General features: G+C 48.5%; 1 protein-coding gene across 3 annotated transcripts in view; it reads left to right on the top strand.

The window, feature by feature from the left end:
• The window catches only part of TNFRSF21 (TNF receptor superfamily member 21), a 162,668-nt gene that overhangs the window by 31,566 nt on the left and 107,586 nt on the right, over positions 1-23,516 (top strand). For 2 of the 3 annotated variants that reach the window (XM_063915241.1, XM_063915243.1), the window contains exon 2: positions 516-644. In XM_063915241.1, the coding sequence (XP_063771311.1) occupies positions 570-644 (75 nt within the window). In that variant the 5' untranslated portion in view covers positions 516-569. Of the gene's footprint in view, positions 1-515; positions 645-12,377; positions 12,697-23,516 lie in introns of those variants that run through there. The other variant, XM_063915242.1, reaches the window with a different exon arrangement.

The raw sequence follows: 23,516 nt of genomic DNA, 5'->3' as shown, positions 1-23,516 counted from the left end.
ATCCACGTCATTTATTTTATCAGATGCCCCTGTGGGCTCTTTTATGTGGGTAAAACTTCACGTCAGTTACGAGAAAGAATGGCGATGCACAGGTCAGCCATCCGTGCCTCCCTAGAGGGTTATTGTCAAGCACAGCCTGTAGCCAGGCACTTTCAGAAATTTAGACACAATCTCGCTGCATTAAAATACAAAATAATAGATCAACAACCAAAAAGTATCAGATGGGGTGACAGAAACAAATTATTGTTACAAAGAGAGGCAAGATGGATACACCGTTTAGATACTGTGGCCCCAGGAGGACTTAATGAGCAATTTAGTTTAAATTGTTTCATTGAATAAACATAGGTGGATCAGTGGTTCCTTTCAACCGCTAAGTATGTATCAATATGCCTGTACTCTGATCATGTTTGAAACTGTTATATGATTGTTTAGTCAACATAACTTGGCAATAAGTGGTAATATGCAGGCTGTCTGGGATGGTTCTTGTTAACACTGATATGTTTTGTTTGATACAGTCCCCATGGTGACCGGAGCAACAACGGGGTGGTGCGCACTGCAGTTGACGCAGGATGATGACGTCATCCTTCCCCGCCGACGTGACCGAGCCGAGGGACGAGTACATGTGTAATGGTGAAGGTATAAAGGTATGTCACTTTGTCTATGTCTGTTGTTCTGATGAAAGTTACAATATAACTGAAACGTTAACATAAAGATAGAGCGCAGTCTCTTTCATTTATCGATGCCCGATTAAGTGCTGCTACCCTACGCTGATCTACATTCACTGCATTGTGTTGGAGGGCACCAGGGCGTATAGCACAAGAGGTATTGAGTGCCGGTAAATCGTTGCTATATATATATATATATATATATATAAAAAAGGAAGAATAATTGCGCAATACTTCAATCCGTTCAATGCACTTAGGATAGTCCAGTATTTATATGATCCTGCTTCTTTATATCCTCCGCTGCTTCCTCCAGAAAAAGCCGTACCAAGGCTTAATTAGGAATACATGTAAAAGAACAAATGAGGAGCGCGGATGTCAGTAAAAGTTGTGAGCATTTAATTAGGAGAAGTACACATATACCTCATGTATTTGGCTTCCCGGCACAGGAGAGATCCGCGGAGGGCACCGGAGCATTTATCTGTATAAGGAGAGTGCTGCCTACTTGGACATTACATATACACTGCTCAAAAAAATAAAGGGAACACTAAAATAACACATCCTAGATCTGAATGAATGAAATATTCTTATTAAATTCTTTGTTCTTTACATAGTTGAATGTGCTGACAACAAAATCACACAAAAGTGATCAATGGAAATCAAATGTATTAACCCATGGAGGTCTGGATTTGGAGTCACACTCAAAATTAAAGTGGAAAAACACACTACAGGCTGATCCAACTTTGATGTAATGTCCTTAAAACAAGTCAAAATGAGGCTCAGTAGTGTGTGTGGCCTCCACGTGCCTGTATGACCTCCCTACAACGCCTGGGCATGCTCCTGATGAGGTGGCGGATGGTCTCCTGAGGGATCTCCTCCCAGACCTGGACTAAAGCATCTGCCAACTCCTGGACAGTCTGTGGTGCAACGTGGCGTTGGTGGATGGAGCGAGACATGATGTCCCAGATGTGCTCAATTGGATTCAGGTCTGGGAACGGGCGGGCCAGTCCATAGCATCAATGCCTTCGTCTTGCAGAAACTGCTGACACACTCCAGCCACATGAGGTCTAACATTGTCTTGCATTAGGAGGAACCCAGGGCCAACCGCACCAGCATATGGTCTCACAAGGGGTCTGAGGATCTCATCTCGGTACCTAATGGCAGTCAGGCTACCTCTGGCGAGCACATGGAGCGCTGTGCGGCCCCCCAAAGAAATGCCACCCCACACCATTACTGACCCACTGCCAAACCAGTCATGCTGGAGGATGTTGCAGGCAGCAGAACGTTCTCCTTGGCGTCTCCAGACTCTGTCACGTCTGTCACATGTGCTCAGTGAGAACCTGCTTTCATCTGTGAAGAGCACAGGGCGCCAGTGGCGAATTTGCCAATCTTGGTGTTCTCTGGCAAATGCCAAACGTCCTGCACGGTGTTGAGCTGTAAGCACAACCCCCACCTGTGGACGTCGGGCCCTCATACCACCCTCATGGAGTCTGTTTCTGATCGTTTGAGTAGATACATGCACATTTGTGGCTTGCTGGAGGTCATTTTGCAGGGCTCTGGCAGTGCTCCTCCTGTTCCCCCTTGCACAAAGGCGGAGGTAGCGGTCCTGCTGCTAGGTTGTTTCCCTCCTACGGCCTCCTCCACGTCTCCTGATGTACTGGTCTGTCTCCTGGTAGCGCCTCCATGCTCTGGACACTATGCTGATAGACACAGCAAACCTTCTTGCCACAGATCGCATTGATGTGCCATCCTGGATGAGCTGCACTACCTGAGCCACTTGTGTGGGTTGTAGACTCCGTCTCATGCTACCACTAGAGTGAAAGCACCGCCAGCTTTCAAAAGTGACCAAAACATCAGCCAGAAAACATAGGAGCTGAGAAGTGGTCTGTGGTCACCACCTGCAGAACAACTCTTTTATTGGGGGTTTCTTGCTAATTGCCTATAATTTCCACCTGTTGTCTATTCCATTTGCACAACAGCATGTGAAATTGATTGTCAATCAGTGTTGCTTCCTAAGTGGACAGTTTGATTTCACAGAAGTGTGATTGACTTGGAGTTAAGGGCCCTACACACTGGCCGATATCACTGCACGATATGAACGATCTCGTTCATTAATGAACGAGATAGCGTTCATATCGTGCAGTGTGGAGGCACCAGCGATGAACGATGCGCGGCCCCGCGCTCGTTCATCGCTGGTGCCATGTCGGCTGTGCATGCAGGCCAATATGGACGAGATCGTCCATATTTGCCTGCAAGTCTACGGAGCAGGGTGACGGGGGGAGGAAGAAACTTCACTCCCCCCGTCACTGCCCCCCCGCCGTCGCCCGTATCGGCGGTCGGGCAGCTCGGCAGCACATCGTCGAGTGTGTAGGGCCTATTACATTGTGTTGTTGTTTAAGTGTTCCCTTTATTTTTTTGAGCAGTGTATATATATATGACTTGGACAACATTGAAATAAACTGTTGAAACGTGTCCCTGGAGTGCCGTGTTATTTTGGAGTTTTATATATATATATATATATATTTTGCCTATTTGTGATAGTCGCTTGGAGTGCCGCACCAACCCGCTGTATGTATATATATATATATATATATATATAAAGTTCAAGATTCGGCACTCTCCTAATACCAAGCAGCATCGGCGCCGGCTGCCCTCATAAATAATGTATAAAATGTTCCAAGGCTAGTATAAACAGACAACCAGACCTCAAAGTGATCTCTTTTTGATCTCAACGTTTCAATTTCTATTTGAAATTTTCATCAGGAGATAAACAACAGTAGCCATAAAACTCTTGCCTTATATCCCAAAGACCCTGTGCAGAAAGTCCACGTCTAGACTCTCGGCGCCGGCGTCCGTACTGCACCCCGTCGCGCCTATGTGACGTCAGCATGCCGGAGTCTGGTTGCTAAGTGATAAAAATAAATAAACAAAAAAGTATAGAAGCACCGTTTAAGCATATAAGGTCCATAGTTTCTCATACTAATATAGATATTGAACTACGTGAGATCACGTTGTCTGTTTATACTAGCCGTGAGTGCCACATCCTTGGAACATTTTATATACACAGGCACATATATATATATATATATATATATATATATACTAGGTGATTCATCGCGCCCTACGGGCGCTCTTCACACCGTCGTTAGGGGCTACGCCCCGTTAACCCCTGCAGGCCTTTAAACATACGCAGCCCGGTAGATAATAGATCCAGAAATTCAGGGCAGTATAGAGGGCATACAGAAATGGTGTCCGGTTGAGAAAAGATAGAGAGATGTCAGGGGTGCGGGAATGTACAGAAATGCTGTGCGATCGGTAAAGGATAGGGAGAGTCAGGGTGGTAGGTAGAGGATAAAGAGAGGGAAGAGAGAAAATACCGTTGCGAGAATTTTTTTTTATGCCAGTGGGTAAATATTGCAAGGGGGAAGGGCGTGCGATTGTCAAGGGGGCGTAGCCCTTTGTGAGGGCGTGCAGAGTGGCCGCAGGGCACAATGAATAACATAGTGTAGTTTATACTGCTAGTGTCTGCATCATGAAGTACCAGATGAGTAACAGCAATGCACTGTAGATAAGACACCAAAGTGCTGTGGCCACAGGTAGCAGAGCCGCTTATACACACAATACCCACAGGCAGCAGAGTCGCTTATACACACAATACCCGCAGGTAGCAGAGGCGCTTATACACACAGTGCCCACAGGCAGCAGAGTCGCTTATACACACAATACCCGCAGGTAGCAGAGCCGCTTATACACACAATGGCCACAGGTAGCAGAGTCGCTTATACACACAATACCCACAGGCAGCAGAGCCGCTTATACACACAATACCCACAGGCAGCAGAGTCGCTTATACACACAATACCCGCAGGTAGCAGAGGCGCTTATACACACAATGGCCACAGGTAGCAGAGCCGCTTATACACACAATACCCACAGGCAGCAGAGCCGCTTATACACACAATACCCACAGGCAGCAGAGTCGCGTATACACACAATACCCGCAGGTAGCAGAGGCACTTATACACACAGTGCCCACAGGCAGCAGAGCCGCTTATACACACAATACCCACAGGCAGCAGAGTCGCGTATACACACAATACCCGCAGGTAGCAGAGGCACTTATACACACAGTGCCCACAGGCAGCAGAGTCGCTTATACACACAATACCCGCAGGTAGCAGAGGCGCTTATACACACAATGGCCACAGGTAGCAGAGGCGCTTATACACACAATACCCACAGGTAGCAGAGGCGCTTATATACACAGTGCCCACAGGGGGTGTAGTACTGGTGCCCGGCGGTCTCCTGACCGCCGGTCACCTTACCGAAGCCAGGATCCCGGCAGCATACCGACGCCGGGATCCCGTCGGGGAGGGGCGAGTGCAGCAAGCCCCTTGTTGGCGCGCTGCGCTCGGGTTCTATTTCCACTCTATGGGTGTCGTGGACACCCACGAGTGGAAATAGTCCCTGTTGGTCGGCATGCCGACCATCGGGATAGTGAGCCGTCGGGCTTATGGAGGAGGTCATGTGACTGTCGGTCAGCTGACCGGCGGTCACATGAATACCACCCCCCACAGGTAGTAGAGGCGCTTATACACACAGTGACGACAGGTAGCAGAGGCGCTTATACACAAAATGGACACAGGTAGCAGAGCCGCGTATACACACAATACCCACAGGTAGCAGAGCCGCGTATACACACAATACCCACAGGTAACAGAGTTGGTTCTCACAATGGCCACAGGTAGCAGCGCCACTTATACACAATGGCCACAGGTAGCAGTGTTGCTTATACACACAATGGCCACTGGTAGCAGCGCCACTTATACACACAGTGCCCACAGTTAGCAGAGTTGGTTCTACACACAATGGCCACAGGTAGTAGCTGCGTTTATACACACGGTGGTCACAGGTAGCAGCGCCACTTATACACAATGCCCACAGGTAGTAGAGCCGCTAATACACATAATGGGCACAGGTAGCAGAGCCGCTTATACACACAGTGCCCACAGGTAGCAGAGTTGGTTCTACACACAGTGGCCACAGGTAGTAGCTGCGTTTATAAACACAGTGGCCACAGGTAGCAGCGCCACTTATACAAAATGCCCACAGGTAGCAGTGTCGCTTAGACACAGAATGGCCACAGCATTAGTGTTTCTTATTAATCCAATGTCCATTGGTAGCAACTATACTCACAGAAGTTCAGTGCGTGTGGGGGGGGGGTTTGGAAAGGGGGTGGGTTCAGTGAGGTGCCTATCCGTGCCGCTGATCACCCCGATTCAGGGAATCCCTTGTAGCGGCTACAGATGGTGTCCGAGGTGCTACGTGTGGTGGAGGGGTGGGTGTGGGAGGGGGTCCAGAGGTATTGTGGGTGGCGGAGGGGTGGGTGCAGGGGCACGGATGGCGGAAAGGGTGCAGAGGTGCTGTGTGTGGGGGAGGGGGAGGTGTGGAGGGGGCGCAGATGGGGGAGGGGGTCTAGAGGTGCTGCGGGGAGGGGCGGGTGCGGATGGGAAGTGTAGATGCTGTTGGTGGGGGAGGGGTGGGTGCGAGGGAATGTGGATGAAAGAGGGGGTATGGAGGTGATGTGTGTGTGGGAGGGGCGATGTAGGTGGGTGCGTTTGGAGGTGCAGGGGGGGTGAGCTTAGGTGATGGGTTTCAGAAGTGCTGTGGGTGGGGGAGGTGTGGGATGGCACGGATCGGGGATGTAGATGCTGTGGATGGGGGAGGGGTGGCTGCGGGCGAGCTGTGGATGGGGGAGGGAGTCCGGAGGTGCTTCGGGTGGGGGTCCAGAGGTGTTGTGGGTGGGGGAGGGGCAGGTGTGGGAGGTCCATAGATGGGGAGGGTGTCTGTAGATAATGCGGGTGGGTAGGTGCTGTAGTTGGGGGAGTGGTGGGTGCGGGGGTGTTGCGGTGGGGTAGGTGATCTGGATGGGGTAGGTGATCTGGATGTGTGGTAGCCAGGGGAGGGGCGGGTGCGGGGTTGGCAAGGATGGGGGAGGGGGTCCGTGGGTGCTGTGGATGAGTGAGGGGTGGGTGCGGGATTACAGCGGTGGGTGGGGGAGGGTGCCGGTGCGGGGATACCGTGGTCGGGGTAGGGCCGGGGGTGCTGCTGCGGCGGGTGGGGGAGGGGCAGGGGTGTGGCGGTGGGGGAGGGGTGGGTGTGGGGATTCTGCGGGCGGTGCGCCAGGGTGGGGGCGTGAGGGGGTGCGGATGGGGTCTGTAGATGCTGCTGGTGGTGGAGGGGCAGGTACGGGAGCCTGTGGATGAAGGAGGGGGTCTGGAGGTGCTGTGCGTGGGGGAGGGCCAATGTAGTGGGGGTGCGTAGGGGGAGGTGGGGTTGCAGGGGGGGGGGTTGGGTTGTAGAAGTGCTGGGGGTGGGGGAGGTGTGGGTGCGGGATGGGGTATGTAGATGCTGTGGGTGGCTGCAGGGGAGCCGTGGATGGGGGAGGGGGTCCTGAGGTGCTGTGGGTGGTGGTCCAGAGGTGCTGGGGGCGGGGGAGGTCCGCGAATGGGGGAAGGTGTCTATAGATGATGGGGTGGGGGAGTTGCTGTGGGTGGGGGAGTAGCGGCTGCGGGGGTGTGATGGGGGTACGGATGCGGCAGGAGAGGGGCGGATGGGGGAGGGGATCCAAGGGCGCTGTAGGTGGGTGAGGGGTGGGTGTGTGGTTACCGCAGTTGGAGAGGGCCAGCTGTGGTGGTGTTGGGGGTGGTGGAGGGGCAGGTGGGTGGGTGTTGTGGGGGAGGGGAGGGGTGGGTGCAGGGGTGGTGTGGTTGGGTGGGTGCGAGGGTGCCACTTTTGCGTGTGCGTTTGGGGGGGTTCTGCAGGTAGGGGAGGGGGTGCTGTGCATAGGGGAGGGGCGGGGGTGCCATGGGTGGGGGCTTGGGAGCAGGGGTGATGCGGGTGTGGGAGGGGCGGGGGGGCTGGGGGAGAGGCTGGTGTGGGAGTGCCGTGGGTGCCGTAGTTGGTGGAGCAGAAGCAGGGGTGCTGCGGATGGGGGAGGGGCAGGTGCAGGAGGGGCAGATGCGGTGGTGGTGCGGGTGGGGTGGAGGGTGCTGGGATGTAGCGGGGGGAGAGGTGGGTATGGGGGTGTGGGAGGGCCGGGGGTGCCGCGGGTGGGGAGTGCTGCAGGTGTGGGAGCTACGGTTGGGGGCGGGAGTGCCGCGGGGGGGCTGCAGGGGTGGGGGGCGGATGCGGTGGGTGCCGCAGGTGGGATGCCGCGGGTGTTGGTGCTACTGGTGGGGGAGCATGCGGGAGTGCCGTGGGTGTTGTTGCTACTGGTGGGGGAGCGGGCGGGGGGCCGCGGGTGTTAGTGCTACGGGTGGGTGGGGGGCGAGTGCGGCTGTCAGTAGCCTTCTACTGTATAGTAGCATTTTCCCCTGAACTCTGCGGCAGCTGCAAGACTGAGGCGGTTAGTAAGAGTCCCGCTTACAGTCAGCGGCTGCAGTGTCACCCGACTCCCTGGGAGACACGTCTCTCGCACAGCTACTATACCCAGGCACGTGGCCAGCAGCAGCAACGTCACACCGTGACGTCACCCGGGCACACTACAGCAACACTGCAGCAGCTGGTAGAACAGTGACGTCACCCGGACAATAATACATTAATACTGCTGCAGCATTGAATCACACAGTGACGTCGCCCGTGCGGCTGACATGAACAGTCACATCCCGGACTTACAGTACTGCACCACATAGCAGATCCCTATGGCCGCGGTGTTTTGACATAGGAGGGAGAGAGAATATCTTCCCGATCCCGAGGGCGCCTGTGTAACGCAGTGGTGGGGCTAGGAGTAGTCACTGGCTATTCTATTTAATGATCCGCAATAGGTGAGGGGCGGGAGGCAGGGTGAGATAGGAAACCCGTCCATGTCACTGCCATACCTCCTAACTTTTCTCTTTTTGAAAGCGTGACACACGCGCGGCGAAGCTCCCGTAAAGGGGGCGTTGCCTACGAAAAGGGGGCATGGCTTTGCGGGAGGACCCGCGATCGCGAGCCACGTCCCCGTTTTCGTCACTGAAGGGGCATGCCCAGCGCTCTGTGAGCTGCTGGCATGCCCCCTCTCCCTCTGTCTCCAATGAATAGACGCTGTGCGCATGCACACAGCGTCTATTCACCGCACGTGTGTGACAGCAGCTACTGCCGCGGGAGCCCCGGGTACTGGCTGTATATATACAGTGCTGCGGCTGGGGTAGTGTTAGCAGCGGGACAGCGTGTCACCATGTGGTAGCCGCCCCGCGGAGTACAGTGACCAGGAGCCGGCAGCACTGCAGCTGCAGGGAGTGTACGGGGAGGAGAGAGACAGGGGAGTGGGCGGAGACAGGGAGGAGACTGGGCGGGCTGAGGGAGGGGACTGTTTCTGGTAGATCTGTGACTGTGACTCCGCCCAGCGTTACGGCACAGAGTCACAGATGTAGCCAAATATATAGGAGATATATATATATATATAGAAATACAGAGTCCACGGCACTCCCAAATCCCGAAGGTATATGCAATGAAATAGTAATGCCGGTGCCCTCCCAATGGTAAACAGCGCTGCTGTGTCCAGTGATATATATTGCAGAAACAGGCGGCACTCTCGGCGTTTGGAATGAAGACAGACAGGCAAGTCTGATGTTTCAACGTTTCAATGTCAAAAGCTGTATTTTCGTCAGGCTGACGAAAATGCCGCTTTTGACATTGAAACGTTGAAACATCAGACTTGCCTGTCTGTCTTCATTCCAAACGCCGAGAGTGCCGCCTGTTTCTGCAATATATATATATATATATATTATATATACACTGCTCAAAAAAATAAAGGGAACACTAAAATAACACATCCTAGATCTGAATGAATGAAATATTCTTATTAAATACTTTGTTCTTTACATAGTTGAATGTGCTGACAACAAAATCACACAAAAATTATCAATGGAAATCAAATTTATTAACCCATGGAGGTCTGGATTTGGAGTCACACTGAAAATTAAAGTGGAAAAACACACTACAGGCTGATCCAACTTTGATGTAATGTCCTTAAAACAAGTAAAAATGAGGCTCAGTTGTGTGTGTGGCCTCCACGTGCCTGCATGACCTCCCTACAACCCACACAAGTGGCTCAGGTAGTGCAGCTCATCCAGGATGGCACATCAATGCGAGCTGTGGCAAGAAGGTTTGCTGTGTCTGTCAGCGTAGTGTCCAGGGCATGGAGGCGCTACCAGGAGACAGGCCAGTACATCAGGAGACGTGGAGGAGGCCGTAGGAGGGCAACAACCCAGCAGCAGGACCGCTACCTCCGCCTTTGTGCAAGGAGGAACAGGAGGAGCACTGCCAGAGCCCTGCAAAATTACCTTCAGCAAGCCACAAATGTGCATGTGTCTACTCAAACGATCAGAAACAGACTCCATGAGGGTGGTATGAGGGCCGACGTCCACAGGTGGGGGTTGTGCTTACAGCCCTACACTGTGCAGGACGTTTGGCATTTGCCAGAGAACACCAAGTTTGCAAATTCGCCACTGGCGCCCTGTGCTCTTCACAGATGAAAGCAGGTTCTCACTGAGCACAAGTGACAGACATGACAGAGTCTGGAGACGACAAGGAGAACGTTCTGCTACCTGCAACATCCTCCAGCATGACCGGTTTGGCAGTGGGTCAGTAATGGTGTGGGGTGGCATTTCTTTGGGGGGCCGCACAGCCCTCCATGTGCTCACCAGAGGTAGCCTGACTGCCATTAGGTACCGAGATGAGATCCTCAGACCCCTTGTGAGACCATATGCTGGTGCGGTTGGCCCTGGGTTCCTCCTAATGCAAGACAATGCTAGACCTCATGTGACTGGAGTTCCTGCAAGATGAAGGCATTGATGCTATGGACTGGCCCGCCCGTTCCCCAGACCTGAATCCAATTGAGCATATCTGGGACATCATGTCTCGCTCCATCCACCAACGCTACGTTGCACCACAGACTGTCCAGGAGTTGGCGGATGCTTTAGTCCAAGTCTGGGAGGAGACCCATCCACCACCTCATCAGGAGCATGCCCAGGCATTGTAGGGAGGTCATTCAGGCACGTGGAGGCCACACACACTACTGAGCCTCATTTTGACTTGTTTTAAGGACATTACATCAAAGTTGTATCAGCCTGTAGTGTGTTTTTCCACTTTAATTTTGAGGGTGACTCCAAATCAGACCTCCATGGGTTAATAAATTTGATTTCCATTGTTAATTTTTGTGTGATTTTGTTGTCAGCACATTCAACTATGTAAAGAACAAACTATTTAATAAGAATATTTCATTCATTCAGATCTAGGATGTGTTATTTTAGTGTTCCCTTTATTTTTTTGAGCAGTGTATATGAGATAGCAGTTACCAGGTAAGCACATTCTCTCCTATGAGATAGCAGTTGCCAGGTTTCCAAAAAATCTATGTGAAAATGTATGTGATAGAGTAGGACTTGCAGTGAAGTGGGGTCCCTTGATGTGGGCTGCAAGCTTAAATGCATTGTACAATTCATGAACTAAAACCCCATTATTTATCCAGTTATGTACTAAGGTGAATGAAAATACTAAGGAGAGTGCGAGGTTCTCGGTATACATATGAAAAGTTACTTAGCAGGCAGTGTAGGTGTTACATTACAGGTACAGTATATACCAGTGTAGGTGTTACAGTACAGGTACAGTATTTGGCAATATAGGTTTTACAGTACATGTACAGTATGTAGCAGTGTAGGTGTTACAGTACATGTACAGTATGTAGCCGTGTAGGTGTTACAGTGCAGGTACAGTATATTGCAATGTAGTTGTTACAGTACAGGTACAGTATATAAAAGTGTAGGTGTTACAGTACAGGTACAGTATATGACACTGTAGGTGTTACAGTACATGTACAGTATGTAGCAGTGTAGGTGTTACAGTACAGGTACAGTATATGGCAGTGTAGGTGTTACAGTACAGGTACAGTATTTGGCAGTGTAGGTGTTACATTACAGGTACAGTATACAGCAGTGTAGGTGTTACAGTACAGGTACAGTATATACCAGTGTAGGTGTTACAGTACAGGTACAGTATTTGGCAGTGTAGGTGTTACAGTACAGGTACAGTATTTGGCAGTGTATGTGTTACATTACAGGTACAGTATATGGCAGTGTACGTGTTACAGTACAGGTGCAGTATATATCAGTGTAGGTGTTACAGTATATACGTATATGGCAGTGTAGGTGTTACAGCACAGGTACAGTATATGGCAGTGTAGGTGTTACAGTACAGGTACAGTATATGGCAGTGTAGGTGTTACAGTACAGGTACAGTATATAGCAGTGTAGGTGTTACAGTACAGGTACAGTATATGGCACTGTAGGTGTTACAGTACATGTACAGTATATAGCGGTGTAGGTATTACAGTACAGGTACAGTATATACCAGTGTAGGTGTTACAGTACATGTACAGTATATAGCGGTGTAGGTGTTACAGTACAGGTACAGTATATGGCAGTGTAGGTGTTACAGTACAGGTACAGTATATAGCAGTGTAGGTATTACAGTATATAGGTATGTAGTAGTGTACATTATCTCTCCCTACGGAGCAGGACGGGTGAGGGGCAGGACACAGACAGGCGACCAGTGAGCAGGATATATGTGGTGCTGGGATGAGGATGACACAGCGGAATGCAGAGAGGAGCACTCAGCAGCTGCAGCCGGTGAGTATCGGTGTGACGTCACAGTGGGAGTCCCTTTGTCCTCCTGTGTGACGTCAGTATGGGCGTGTAGTGCCGCCCGCTCACCCGGCTGCTGCTGCTGTCAGATGATCACCCGGCTGCAGACGGAGTCAGCTCCGGCTCAGCAGCGATGGATCGTGGTCTGTGCGCCGTCCTGACACCGTCCCGTTGCAGCTGGCCCGCACCGCCGGAGCCCCGGCATCCCACCATCCAGCCGGGCTGTGGCTGCTGCTGAGACCGCGGAGCATGAGCTAGCGTCCCGAGACCTGGGGTCTGCTTGTCAGCCGCCAGCCATGGGGGATCTCCGGGAGAGGAGCGGCGCCCGGGCACCTGCTGCCTGCCTCCTGGCTGTAAGTACCCTCCATATCTGCGGTCTGCCCCTCCCTGCAGATGCTGCCACTGGGCATGGTGTACATCCCTATGCTGTTGGCACTGGGCATAGTGTATTCTCCTCTGCTGCTGTCACTGGGCATTATGTATCTCCCTATACTGCTGGCTTGGGCATGGTGTACCTCCCTATGCTGTTGGCACTGGGCATGGTGTATATTCTCCTCTGCTGCTGTCACTGGGCATGCTGTATTCTCCTCTGCTGCTGTCACTGGGCATTATGTATCTCCCTATACTGCTGGCTTGGGCATGGTGTACCTCCCTATGCTGTTGGCACTGGGCATGGTGTATTCTCCTCTGCTGCTGTCACTGGGCATTATGTATCTCCCTATACTGCTGGCTTGGGCATGGTGTACCTCCCTATGCTGTTGGCACTGGGCATGGTGTATTCTCCTCTGCTGCTGTCACTGGGCATTATGTATCTCCCTATACTGCTGGCTTGGGCATGGTGTACCTCCCTATGCTGTTGGCACTGGGCATGCTGTATTCTCCTCTGCTGCTGTCACTGGGCATTATGTATCTCCCTATGCTGCTGGCTTGGGCATAGTGCACCTCTGTCTGCCACCGGGCATGTTGTACCTCGCTCTGCTGCTGGCATCGGGCATGGTGTACCTCCCTCGCTCTGCTGCTGGCATCGGGCATGGTGTACCTCCCTCCCTCTGCCGCTGGCATCGGGCATGTTGTACCTCCCTCTGCTGCTGGTATCGGGCATGGTGTACCTCCCTCCCTCTGCCGCTGGCACCGAGCATGGTGTACCCCCCTCTGCCGCTGGCACCGAGCATGGTGTACCCCCCTCTGCCGCTGGCACCGAGCATGGTGTACCCCCCTCTGCAGCTGGCACCGGTTGTGGTGTTCCACCCTCTGCCGCTGGCACCGGGTGTGGTGTACCCCCCTCTGCCGCTGGCTCCAGGCATGGTGTACCTCCCTCCCTCTGCCGCTGGCACCAGGCATGGTGTACCTCCCTCCCTCTGCCGCTGGCACCAGGCATGGTGTACCTCCCTCCCTCTGCCACTGGGCATGGGGTACCTCGCTCCCTCTGCCGCTGGCACTGGGCATGGTGTACCTCCCTCCCTCTGCCACTGGGCATGGGGTATCTCCCTCTGCCGCTGGCACCAGGAATGGTGTACCTCCCTCCCTCTGCCGCTGGCACCGGGCATGGTGTACCTCTCTCTGCCACGGACTCTGGTCATGATGTATTACCTTCTGTAACTGCCACTGGACATTGTGTACCCCCCTCTGCTGGCATTTATCAGTGACTGTGCCACCATGTATCCTAGTCACAGCTCAGGCCAGTTCATGGGTTCCTCATTATTATGGCAATGTTAAACTGCTGGGAAGCTGGAGGACCACTTACTTATTGCTCTGTGGATTGGCAGCAGGTCTGGGAGCCCAGGCAGACGACAGAGTGGGTGTTGCAGTTGGATAATTCTATCTCCCTATCATACATGTGCTGGAGTTTATAAAGATAACAAGATAACATTAGGTACAGATGCTGCCAAGAGGTTCTGCAGCAGGTGGTACCTGTGCTATATCAGCGATTATGGTGGGCAAGCGACTACTGGTGGCCAGATTCATTGCTCCAAGAGATCATTGCCCGGGGGGCTATAGTTTGTGCTAGTTTCATGCTGCCTGTGTTATTGTATAAGTTGCTAGTCGGGCATTTGAGGTCTGTGTGTCCAAGGTGTTTTCTAACCAGATGACATAGGAGAGCAGGTGTGTACTGTATGTCCCCCTGCTGCCAGGTAAGTACCTGGTGTTATCTGTATAGCCACAGTGCGGGGACAATACACACCTTTGGTAGAACGTGACATTTTCTGTACCATTGTTCTAGATTTTTTTTAATATGGAATCATTTTTGACCGGCACTATGAGAACGCTGTTGATCCATTTGCAAGGGGATCGTTAGATTCCTGAGAAGTGAGGCTCAGAGCCAGTTACCAGCTAGTGAGGTATGAGGCATTTTATGCATCCGTTGTGTGCCTGTGTGTGTGAGAGTATTGAAGGCCCTTGGTATATAAAGTAAGGCAACTTTGTCTTCCCGCAGTTTAAAAATGAAATTATTCTTAAGTATTTGTACTGCATGTCACATAAATCCTCCCGAATAAATATTTCATCGATATTGCAGTACACTGCGGCAGGGAGTACGGGGTAACTGATCCTTGTCTTGGGCGTCCTTTCTGTGTTTGAAATACATTGGCGTTGGCTTGAAATTAAATGGGTTCTAATTAGATTATTTTGGACAAACACAAATACGGGTCTGCCTGGCCCTGTTTCTTTTATGCTTCTGCTTTTCCCACTTCTATCCTGACTGTGGTCACATGGGTTAAAATAATGAAGGGGAGCTTATCCTTATAGCCAGTCGATTTTAACTAGCACAACCCAGGTTAGTGGTGAACCGACAATACAAGTTGGAAAAGCAGAAGCAGTGGTAAAACCTCCGTAAGAGGACAGCAGAGAGAAGGTGTGACAATTGGGTGTGTACTGTACATTTGCTGACTTCACTGAAACCAGCTTCTGTATGTTTATCATGGGAATAAGGGCGGTGGCAGCAGTTTTTGGTGATACTTTATCTTTGAAGGCAGTGACATTACTGGAATACATAAAGAGGGATATATGCAAAAGACACAACCTAACAATGACGAACGTATTAGCCATTAGTTGCGGCACGAGGCCCAAAAAGGGTTTTTGAGGATCCACTGAAAGAGGGACATAGGTAGGTTGAAAGGTTGAGCTCCTTTATTAATAAAGGGAATGGAAGGGTTTATTTATAAAGGCAGGGTAGAGAAATGGGGCTTGTTTACTATTTTTTGGGGGGCGAGGGCAGCTTAGAGGTAATTTAACTTATATATACACACACATACATTTATGAGAAGTCCGTACACAGATTTGTCTTCTCTTAACTTTTTGCACCAAGGAACAGACGAAGGGGTCATTATTTATGAATATAAACTCGACAATCTACCCTACCCCACAAGCTCGCTAACTAGGTGTCATTCTTAACTCTGATCTGTCCTTTGTTCCCCGCATTTAATCTGTCTCAAAATCATGTTACATGCATCTAAAAAACATATCCAAAATACAATCATACCTTACACAAGACACTGCAAAAACTCTAATCCATGCTCTCATCATTTCCTCCTGCATTGATTATTGCAATAGTCTCCTAACTGGTCTTCCCAAAACGAGACTCTCACCACTACAATCTATTCTGAATGCAGCGGCGAGGGTAATCTTCCTCGCTAGACATTCATCGTCTGCAGAGCCGCTCTGTCAGTCCCTCCATTGGTTACCGGTATTCGACTGTATTCAATATAAAGTACTTTTACTCACACACAAGGCCGTTAACCAAACTGCACCAACGTACATCACTTCGCTTATCTCAAAATATCTCCCAACCCGACCTCTCCGCTCTTCACAAGATCTGCGTCTCTCATCCACACTCATTACTCGCTCCCACTCACGATTGCAGGACTTTCATTGGGCTGCACCCACTCTGTGGAATGCCCTACCACGTACAATAAGACTCTCCTCTAGTCTCCAAACCTTCAAGCGTTCCCTGAAAACTCACCTCTTCAGGCAAGCCTATCAAATTCCAGAACCGCCCACATAACTTTCATAAACCTTCCTATCAAATTGCATCCACTCTGCACAGTCCACACATATCCCCACATGTCTTCTCATCCTTCCTCTCGACCTCGGTTCATCATTGCTGTATGACCATATCATACAGCCCACCAAGAACCTCTGCAATCTGGTGGACAACTATAGATAGCAATAGATAGCACCTTTCCCTGTGTATCCATGCCTATTTCCCAATAGATTGTAAGCTTGCGAGCAGGGCCTTCCTACCTCTATGACTGTTTGTTATTACCCAGTTTTGTTATATCATTGTTTTGTTATATCATTGTTATTTCCAATTGTAAAGCGCAACGGAATTTGCTGCGCTATATAAGAAACTGTTAATAAATAAATAAAATAAATATAAGAATGACGTGTTCGTCATCCGAATAGGGAGGGGATCTTTACGGTGAGGGCGGTTTAACAATGGAATCCTAATCACATGATGCGCTGATTGGTATCTAGAGCTAGAATTATTAGGAGACATGGTGATTAATCCAGGGAAGTTATCTGATTGCTTTTCGTATTGCAGTTACTTTTGCTAAATTAAATGCGGGATATATTAACATAATTTTATAATCAGTGGAGCAAAATATCAAAGCAGTATTGGCTAATTTAAATAGACAGATATATGCAAAGACGGTGACCATGAAAGAAGGCCGTTTTGTCCTTATCTCCTAATGTTGTCCCCACACCTGATCTGTCCAAACACAGCCCCTATCTGCCTAGAAACACCCACTTTTGGGTGAGTCTCCACCCTTTGCTTGGTCTGCAAATTTGGACTGCCCCACCAAATGGGATGATAGGACCATAAAATATCAGAATAGAGGTACAATGACAGAATTGAACCATTATTAATACTCCTAATGGAATAGATGTGTATTATTGAGTACTGGTTGAGTATCCCTTATTCAAAATCCCACATTTTTGGTTCCCCTACTTAGATAATGACACACATAGTATTCAAATACCTTCTTGCTTTGATCACACATCAATAGAGATATGTATTAAGGTGGTGGGGAGGAAATGATTAACAATGCTGTTGTTTCAATAGCCTATTCATTTCAGTAGGACACACAGCACCATTAGAATGAATGGGCCATTTACAAGAACGGGAAAAATACAGCACGACCCTGGTATTAACCCCTATTGGCATGTACACAAGGCACTATCATGGTAATGATATGAATGCTTTGATTGCACTAAAATTGAGCAGGCAGCATTAAAATGAAGGCGAACTGGATCGTATGTGCAAAATAGGATGTTCTATATTTGAGTTTTCACACTTTTTTACACTTGGGTTTAAAAACTGCGTCCGACTTTAGTTTTTAACAACGATGGATGGGGGTCCTAATAGTTGTGTCCAGCAATACAGAAAGTATATATTGTAGGTGACACCTAACAAGCTTCTTGAGACAGCGCAAAAGATGGAAAGGTTTGCAAGGGAAATAATTTAGCTTCCCCCACAGCAGGGACATTTATGTTTGACAATTGCTGGGTAGAAAATGTGGTTGCTATAGACAGTTAGTAATGACCAATCAGAAGTTCATTTATTTTCTCAACAGTACTAGAGGAATTATTGCTACTAGTGATGAGCGGGTTCAGTTCCTCGGAATCTGAACCCCCCCGAACTTCACCCATTTTACACGGTTCCGAGGCATACTCGGATCCTCCCGCCTTGCTCGCTTAACCCGAGCGCGCCCGAACGTCATCATCCCGCTGTCGTATTCTCGCGAGATTTGTATTCTATATAAGGAGCCGCGCGTCGCCGCCATTTTCACTCGTGCATTGGAGATGATAGGGAGAGGACGTGCAGCGTTCTCTCAGTTGTGTTCAGTGTGCTGCAAATATCTGTGCTCAGTGTGCTGCAAATATCTGTGCTCAGTGTGCTTGCAAATATCTATGTTCTCTGCCTGAAAAACGCTCCATATCTGTGCTGCATTGTAGTATATAGTAGGAGGACAGTGCAGAATTTTGCTGACCAGTGACCACCAGTATTATATCAGTACGGTACAGTAGTCCACTGCTCTACCTACCTCTGTGTCGTCAAGTATACTATCCATCAATACCTGTGGTGCATTTTAGTTGTGCGCAGTATATATACTGTAGTAGGAGGACAGTGCATAATTGTGCTCACCACCAGTATATAATATATAGCAGTACGGTACAGTAGTCCACTGCTCTACCTACCTCTGTGTCATCAAGTATACTATCCATCCATACCTGTGGTGCATTTAAGTTGTGCGCAGTATATATAGTAGGAGGACAGTGCATAATTTTGCTGACCACCAGTATATAATATATAGCAGTACGGTACAGTAGGCCATTGCTATTGATATATTACTGGCATATAATTCCACACATTAAAAATGGAGAACAAAAATGTGGAGGGTAAAATAGGGAAAGATCAAGATCCACTTCCACCTCGTGCTGAAGCTGCTGCCACTAGTCATGGCCGAGACGATGAAATGCCATCAACGTCGTCTGCCAAGGCCGATGCCCAATGTCATAGTAGAGAGCATGTAAAATCCAAAAAACAAAAGTTCAGTAAAATGACTCAAAAATCAAAATTAAAAGCGTCTGATGAGAAACGTAAACTTGCCAATATGCCATTTACGACACGGAGTGGCAAGGAACGGCTGAGGCAGAGGCACAAGCAAAAACGTCTGCCGGCAGACATCTGATGTTTTTATGCTTCCAGCTATAAGAAGGACACTGTAAGTCTCACATTGGATATAAAGCTACAGTTTATAGAGATCATCTTTGGACTATAATTCAAGTGGCCCATTAGAAGGATGGACTTTTTATAAGTAGTTTTCACATTTGAAGGAGACTTTTTAATACAAATTATCAGCCATTGAATATAGTGCTGAAATAGCATCTGTATACCTCTTGGAGTTAAAACTCAAAAGGCGAGGAAAGTGACTTTGTCACTATAAAGCTTATCACCAGCCTATATATGTTATATGTATGTATGTATGTATGTATGTTATGTCCATGTTATAGTATACCGGTATTAGGAATCACTTTTTATTTATTATTTTTGTCTTTTTGGCTTTTTGAATAGATGATCATATTTTAATTCTATTAATAAACTTTATACTTACATATTCCGGCCTGTATTTGTATAATTATTGGTAAAGATTACCTAAGAATTGGTGATGTGAGTGGATATTTCACTTGACCATTAGCGCTGGGAGGTATTTTTGTTTTATGTTCATGGCTAGTGGTTCAGATTCACATGAGGATGGAAGCACTCATCCTCTCACTAGAAAACTGCAGTGCCACTCCTAGATGGGCCAGGTGTTTGTGTCGGCCACTTGGGTCGCTTAGCTTAGCCATCCAGTGACCTTGGTGCACCTCTTTTTTTTTTTTTTCTTTGCATCATGTGCTGTTTGGGGACTATTTTTTAAATCTGCCATCCTGTCTGACACTGCAGTGCCACACCTAGATGGGCCAGGTGTTTGTGTCGGCCACTTGGGTCGCTTAGCTTAGTCACACAGCTACCTCATTGCACCTCTTTTTTTCTTTGAATCATGTGTTGTTTGGGGACTATTTTTAAAATCGGCCATCCTGTCTGACACTGCAGTGCCACTCCTAGATGGGCCAGGTGTTTGTGTCGGCCACTTGGGTCGCTAAGCTTAGTCATCCAGCGACCTCTGTGCAAATTTTAGGACTAAAAATAATATTGTGAGGTGTTCAGAATAGACTGGAAATGAGTGGAAATTATGGTTATTGAGGTTAATAATACTATGGGATCAAAATGACCCCCAAATTCTATGATTTAAGCTGTTTTTGAGGGTTTTTTGTAAAAAAACCCACCCAAATCCAAAACCCACCCGAATCCGACAAAAACATTTCAGGGAGGTTTTGCCTCCAAAACACGGCCGCGGAACCGAATCCAAAACCAAAACACAAAGCCCGAAAAATGTCCGGTGCACATCACTAATTGCTACAGTCTAGTTGCTGCGGGCAACGCTACCACATGAATATATGAATACATAGTCTCCAAGATGTCCAGTTAAATCTTGTAGGCTGCCATCCCTGTCCCAGGTTCTATCTTGTGATGTGGGCATCATGGCCGGCCACGATGACACGATTTACATCATCAGGCTGTGCAATGACTTGATTTAGTATCACTACACCTCCCCCTCATCCCCTTGCCCCTTCTTGCCACCTTGGTTAAAGTCCAAAAAGTAGGAGAGCATTCTCATATGGTACACACATTGGCTCTACCCACATTTTATCATTTTTTTTTTCATTCAAAGTGTGACCGCCACCTGACACAGTGTGGGCAGCCATTTTGTGGGCTGAACCAATATTTGCGACATAGCAATTCATTTTGGGGAATTGCACATAAAACAAAATGCCTCCTGTCTGGGTGAGATCACGTGGTCCTAGGGTAAATATTGGGCCAGCTTATAAATTAGTAGCCAAGTTTTGTAACCTGTTTTACTACTTGCGAATCGATCATAAAAAATTGCAAACAAGATGTGTGAAGTTGTTCCAAATTGATAATTCATCTCCTTGTGTTTCTTGGTGACTGGATATAAATGTAGTCTTTTGTGTTTCCAAAAATGAGTTGTTTTTGTTTTGCATTATAGGTCTATGTAAAGTACAACGTTATTTGCCTGTGTACACACATACTGTAAATAAACTTGTCCTAAGTCTGTGACTCAAAAATAGGCACTTAGGGGGACATTTACTAAGCAGTGATAAGAGCGGAGAAGTGAGCCCCATCAACCAATCAGCAGCTCTGTATAATTTTATAGTATGCAAATTATAGATGTTACTTCAGTGCTGATTGGTTGCCATGGGCAACTTCTCCACTGGCTCACTTCTCAGCTCTTATCACTGCTTAGTAAATGTCCCCCTCAGCCATGTTAGACTTTCATGGATATAAGAAATTGTACCCGAACCTTGTTGTTCACACTTTTTATTCGTACACATTTTGCTCCTTCAACCAACTATATACAGTATATTTATATCTTTTTATACCCTAGTCATTATAGCGCAAGACATTCTGTAATAATTGAAGGATGTAATGTACATATCCTTTGATTAAAGTCGTCTGACGGTGGACCCTGCCACCAAAGCCTTCCATGTCACTTCTGCAAACTGCAGATTTATGAGAACTTGAAAGTGCGAATATTGTTTATGGCTTATTGTAATCCTATAACACAGGTAGATATAATCCTTAGTCTGTCAGCGTCTTTAATCCCCAGATCTGTCACGGTTTAGCCCGTCTCCCTCCAGGAAGAGCAGATGCTGCTAGTATGTACTGCGATTTCACAATTACAGTACGTTTTACCTGTTTATTGATTAGGGTAAACTTTCTGTTGTTGTTGTGCATGGCGGGTCATTTCAGGTTACAGTATATTGTGTAACTATGCAGGAGGCAGCGGGTATTAAGAGAGTTACTAATCTATTACTGTGTATTTCTCACCATGCCATCTCATGCTCTTAAAATACATTTTCAAAAGGGGGGAATATAAATAAAACATTATGGATTTGCTGCAGAGTCGACACATGATTAGAGTGTCAACAAAACTTATCTGGTGGCCTAATGGTGACTTACCTGGTTCGGCGGGTCCGGAGTGATGGAAATGATGTGTGTGTGTGTGTGCTGGTGATGATATTGCAGGGTTATATAGGCCCACACCAGCAGATGGCTCGCACTATGAGCAGCCTGGTAACTTAACCGGTGGTGCTGGTTTATTGATAGGTAGCAGGTACAGCCGTACTCACTGTTACATGTACAATGGTGATGAAGCGGGGTGGAGTTTCCTGCAGCTCACCAGTCAGTGAGTGCATACTGCAAATGGGCAGTGATGCAGGAACAGCTTCATATGCATGTATTAACCAGGTCTCTCATAGGAGCTAAGCAGGAGACGTCCGTCTCCCACAGAGTCACGCTCAGTCTCAAGATGGCTCCAGCTCAGTAGCGATGTAGGCGGCCTTCTTGGCATAGGACACGAAGCCTCCCTCGAGAGCTGAAAGATTAGAGTAGCGCACTGCTCTCTCAACATGGAAGTCAGGTGATGGTATCTTCCGGTTTATTCTGCAGTGCATCCGGCGGTGACTATCGCTAACCCTTAACTCTGCCCCTCGTGCCTAACCTTAACCTCCTTCCCGCAGCTCAACCGTAAGCCTCCCTCAAGTGCAGGTCTGGCCAATCTGTAGCTCTCCATCTGTTGAGAAAGTCTCGGCGTGCTCCTATTCAGACTCATGCTTTCGGGGCCTTACGACCACAGAAGCAGCAGGATGGCAACTGTCAGTGAAGGCGTCATGCAATCGCAGACCCAAGTAGGCGCCTATACGCCTGCCAGGAGCCATATGTTTTGCCGCTACCATAGAGCAAGTATAAGTAGGTACTGATAATGATGAATTGCTGTAAACTCGGCACACATGTTGCTGGCGCAGAGGTGGACGTCTTTTTGCGGACAGACTATATTACCGCCTACTTGTCTTTGCAGTAATTTACATCCTTTTTTTGCTTTCACATCTATATCAGCTCTTATGTATGTATGCGCATAAACCGCATACTGTGTTGACGCCAGTTTCCGGCATAGATTGTGTTCTTGTAGTCCCAGTGTGTGGATGGACATGTTGCGTAAGCCCAATATTGCATAAAGCGATGTCATTTTTTATTTTATTACAGCTGGAGTCTCAGCGGTCTCTCCAGGTAATTATTACAAGGCTAACAATGAATTTAGAGGCTTCCTGGTGTGACAATGCAGAGCGCTTTCTGTATCTGGCTGCAATTTGGGACTGTCATTATATACGCAGACTAGTCATTGTGTCTTCTACATCTGCTTTTGTGCGATCGGCTTACACAAATATAAACATTCCCGCTGCGGCTCTCAGTCAGACATTTCTCTTCATTTTTACTGAAAATGCGTATTGATTTATTTGTGCTGTTATTGGCGTGCTACGTTGAGTGACTTTTCTAGTAACAGCTAGTTAATATTTTTAGTTTTATATGTAAAAACTAAAACTAGGCTACTCGGCAATAAGCTGTGGTTGAGGGCTCCAACCTACAGCCCCGGGATTGGAGGCTAGCGTAGAACCACAGCAAAACAAATTGTGTGTTTTTGGGCGGGATGCAGCGACGCTAAAAATGTGGCCAAACCTCAGAATATGCAGTTTTCTGAGGTTTGGCCGC

Source organism: Pseudophryne corroboree, chromosome 4, assembly GCF_028390025.1.
Source record: "Pseudophryne corroboree isolate aPseCor3 chromosome 4, aPseCor3.hap2, whole genome shotgun sequence".
In the NCBI taxonomy this organism is placed as follows: Eukaryota; Metazoa; Chordata; class Amphibia; order Anura; family Myobatrachidae; genus Pseudophryne; species Pseudophryne corroboree.
Note: the sequence above shows the minus strand (reverse complement) of the source record. Positions and strands in the feature narration are given on the sequence as shown.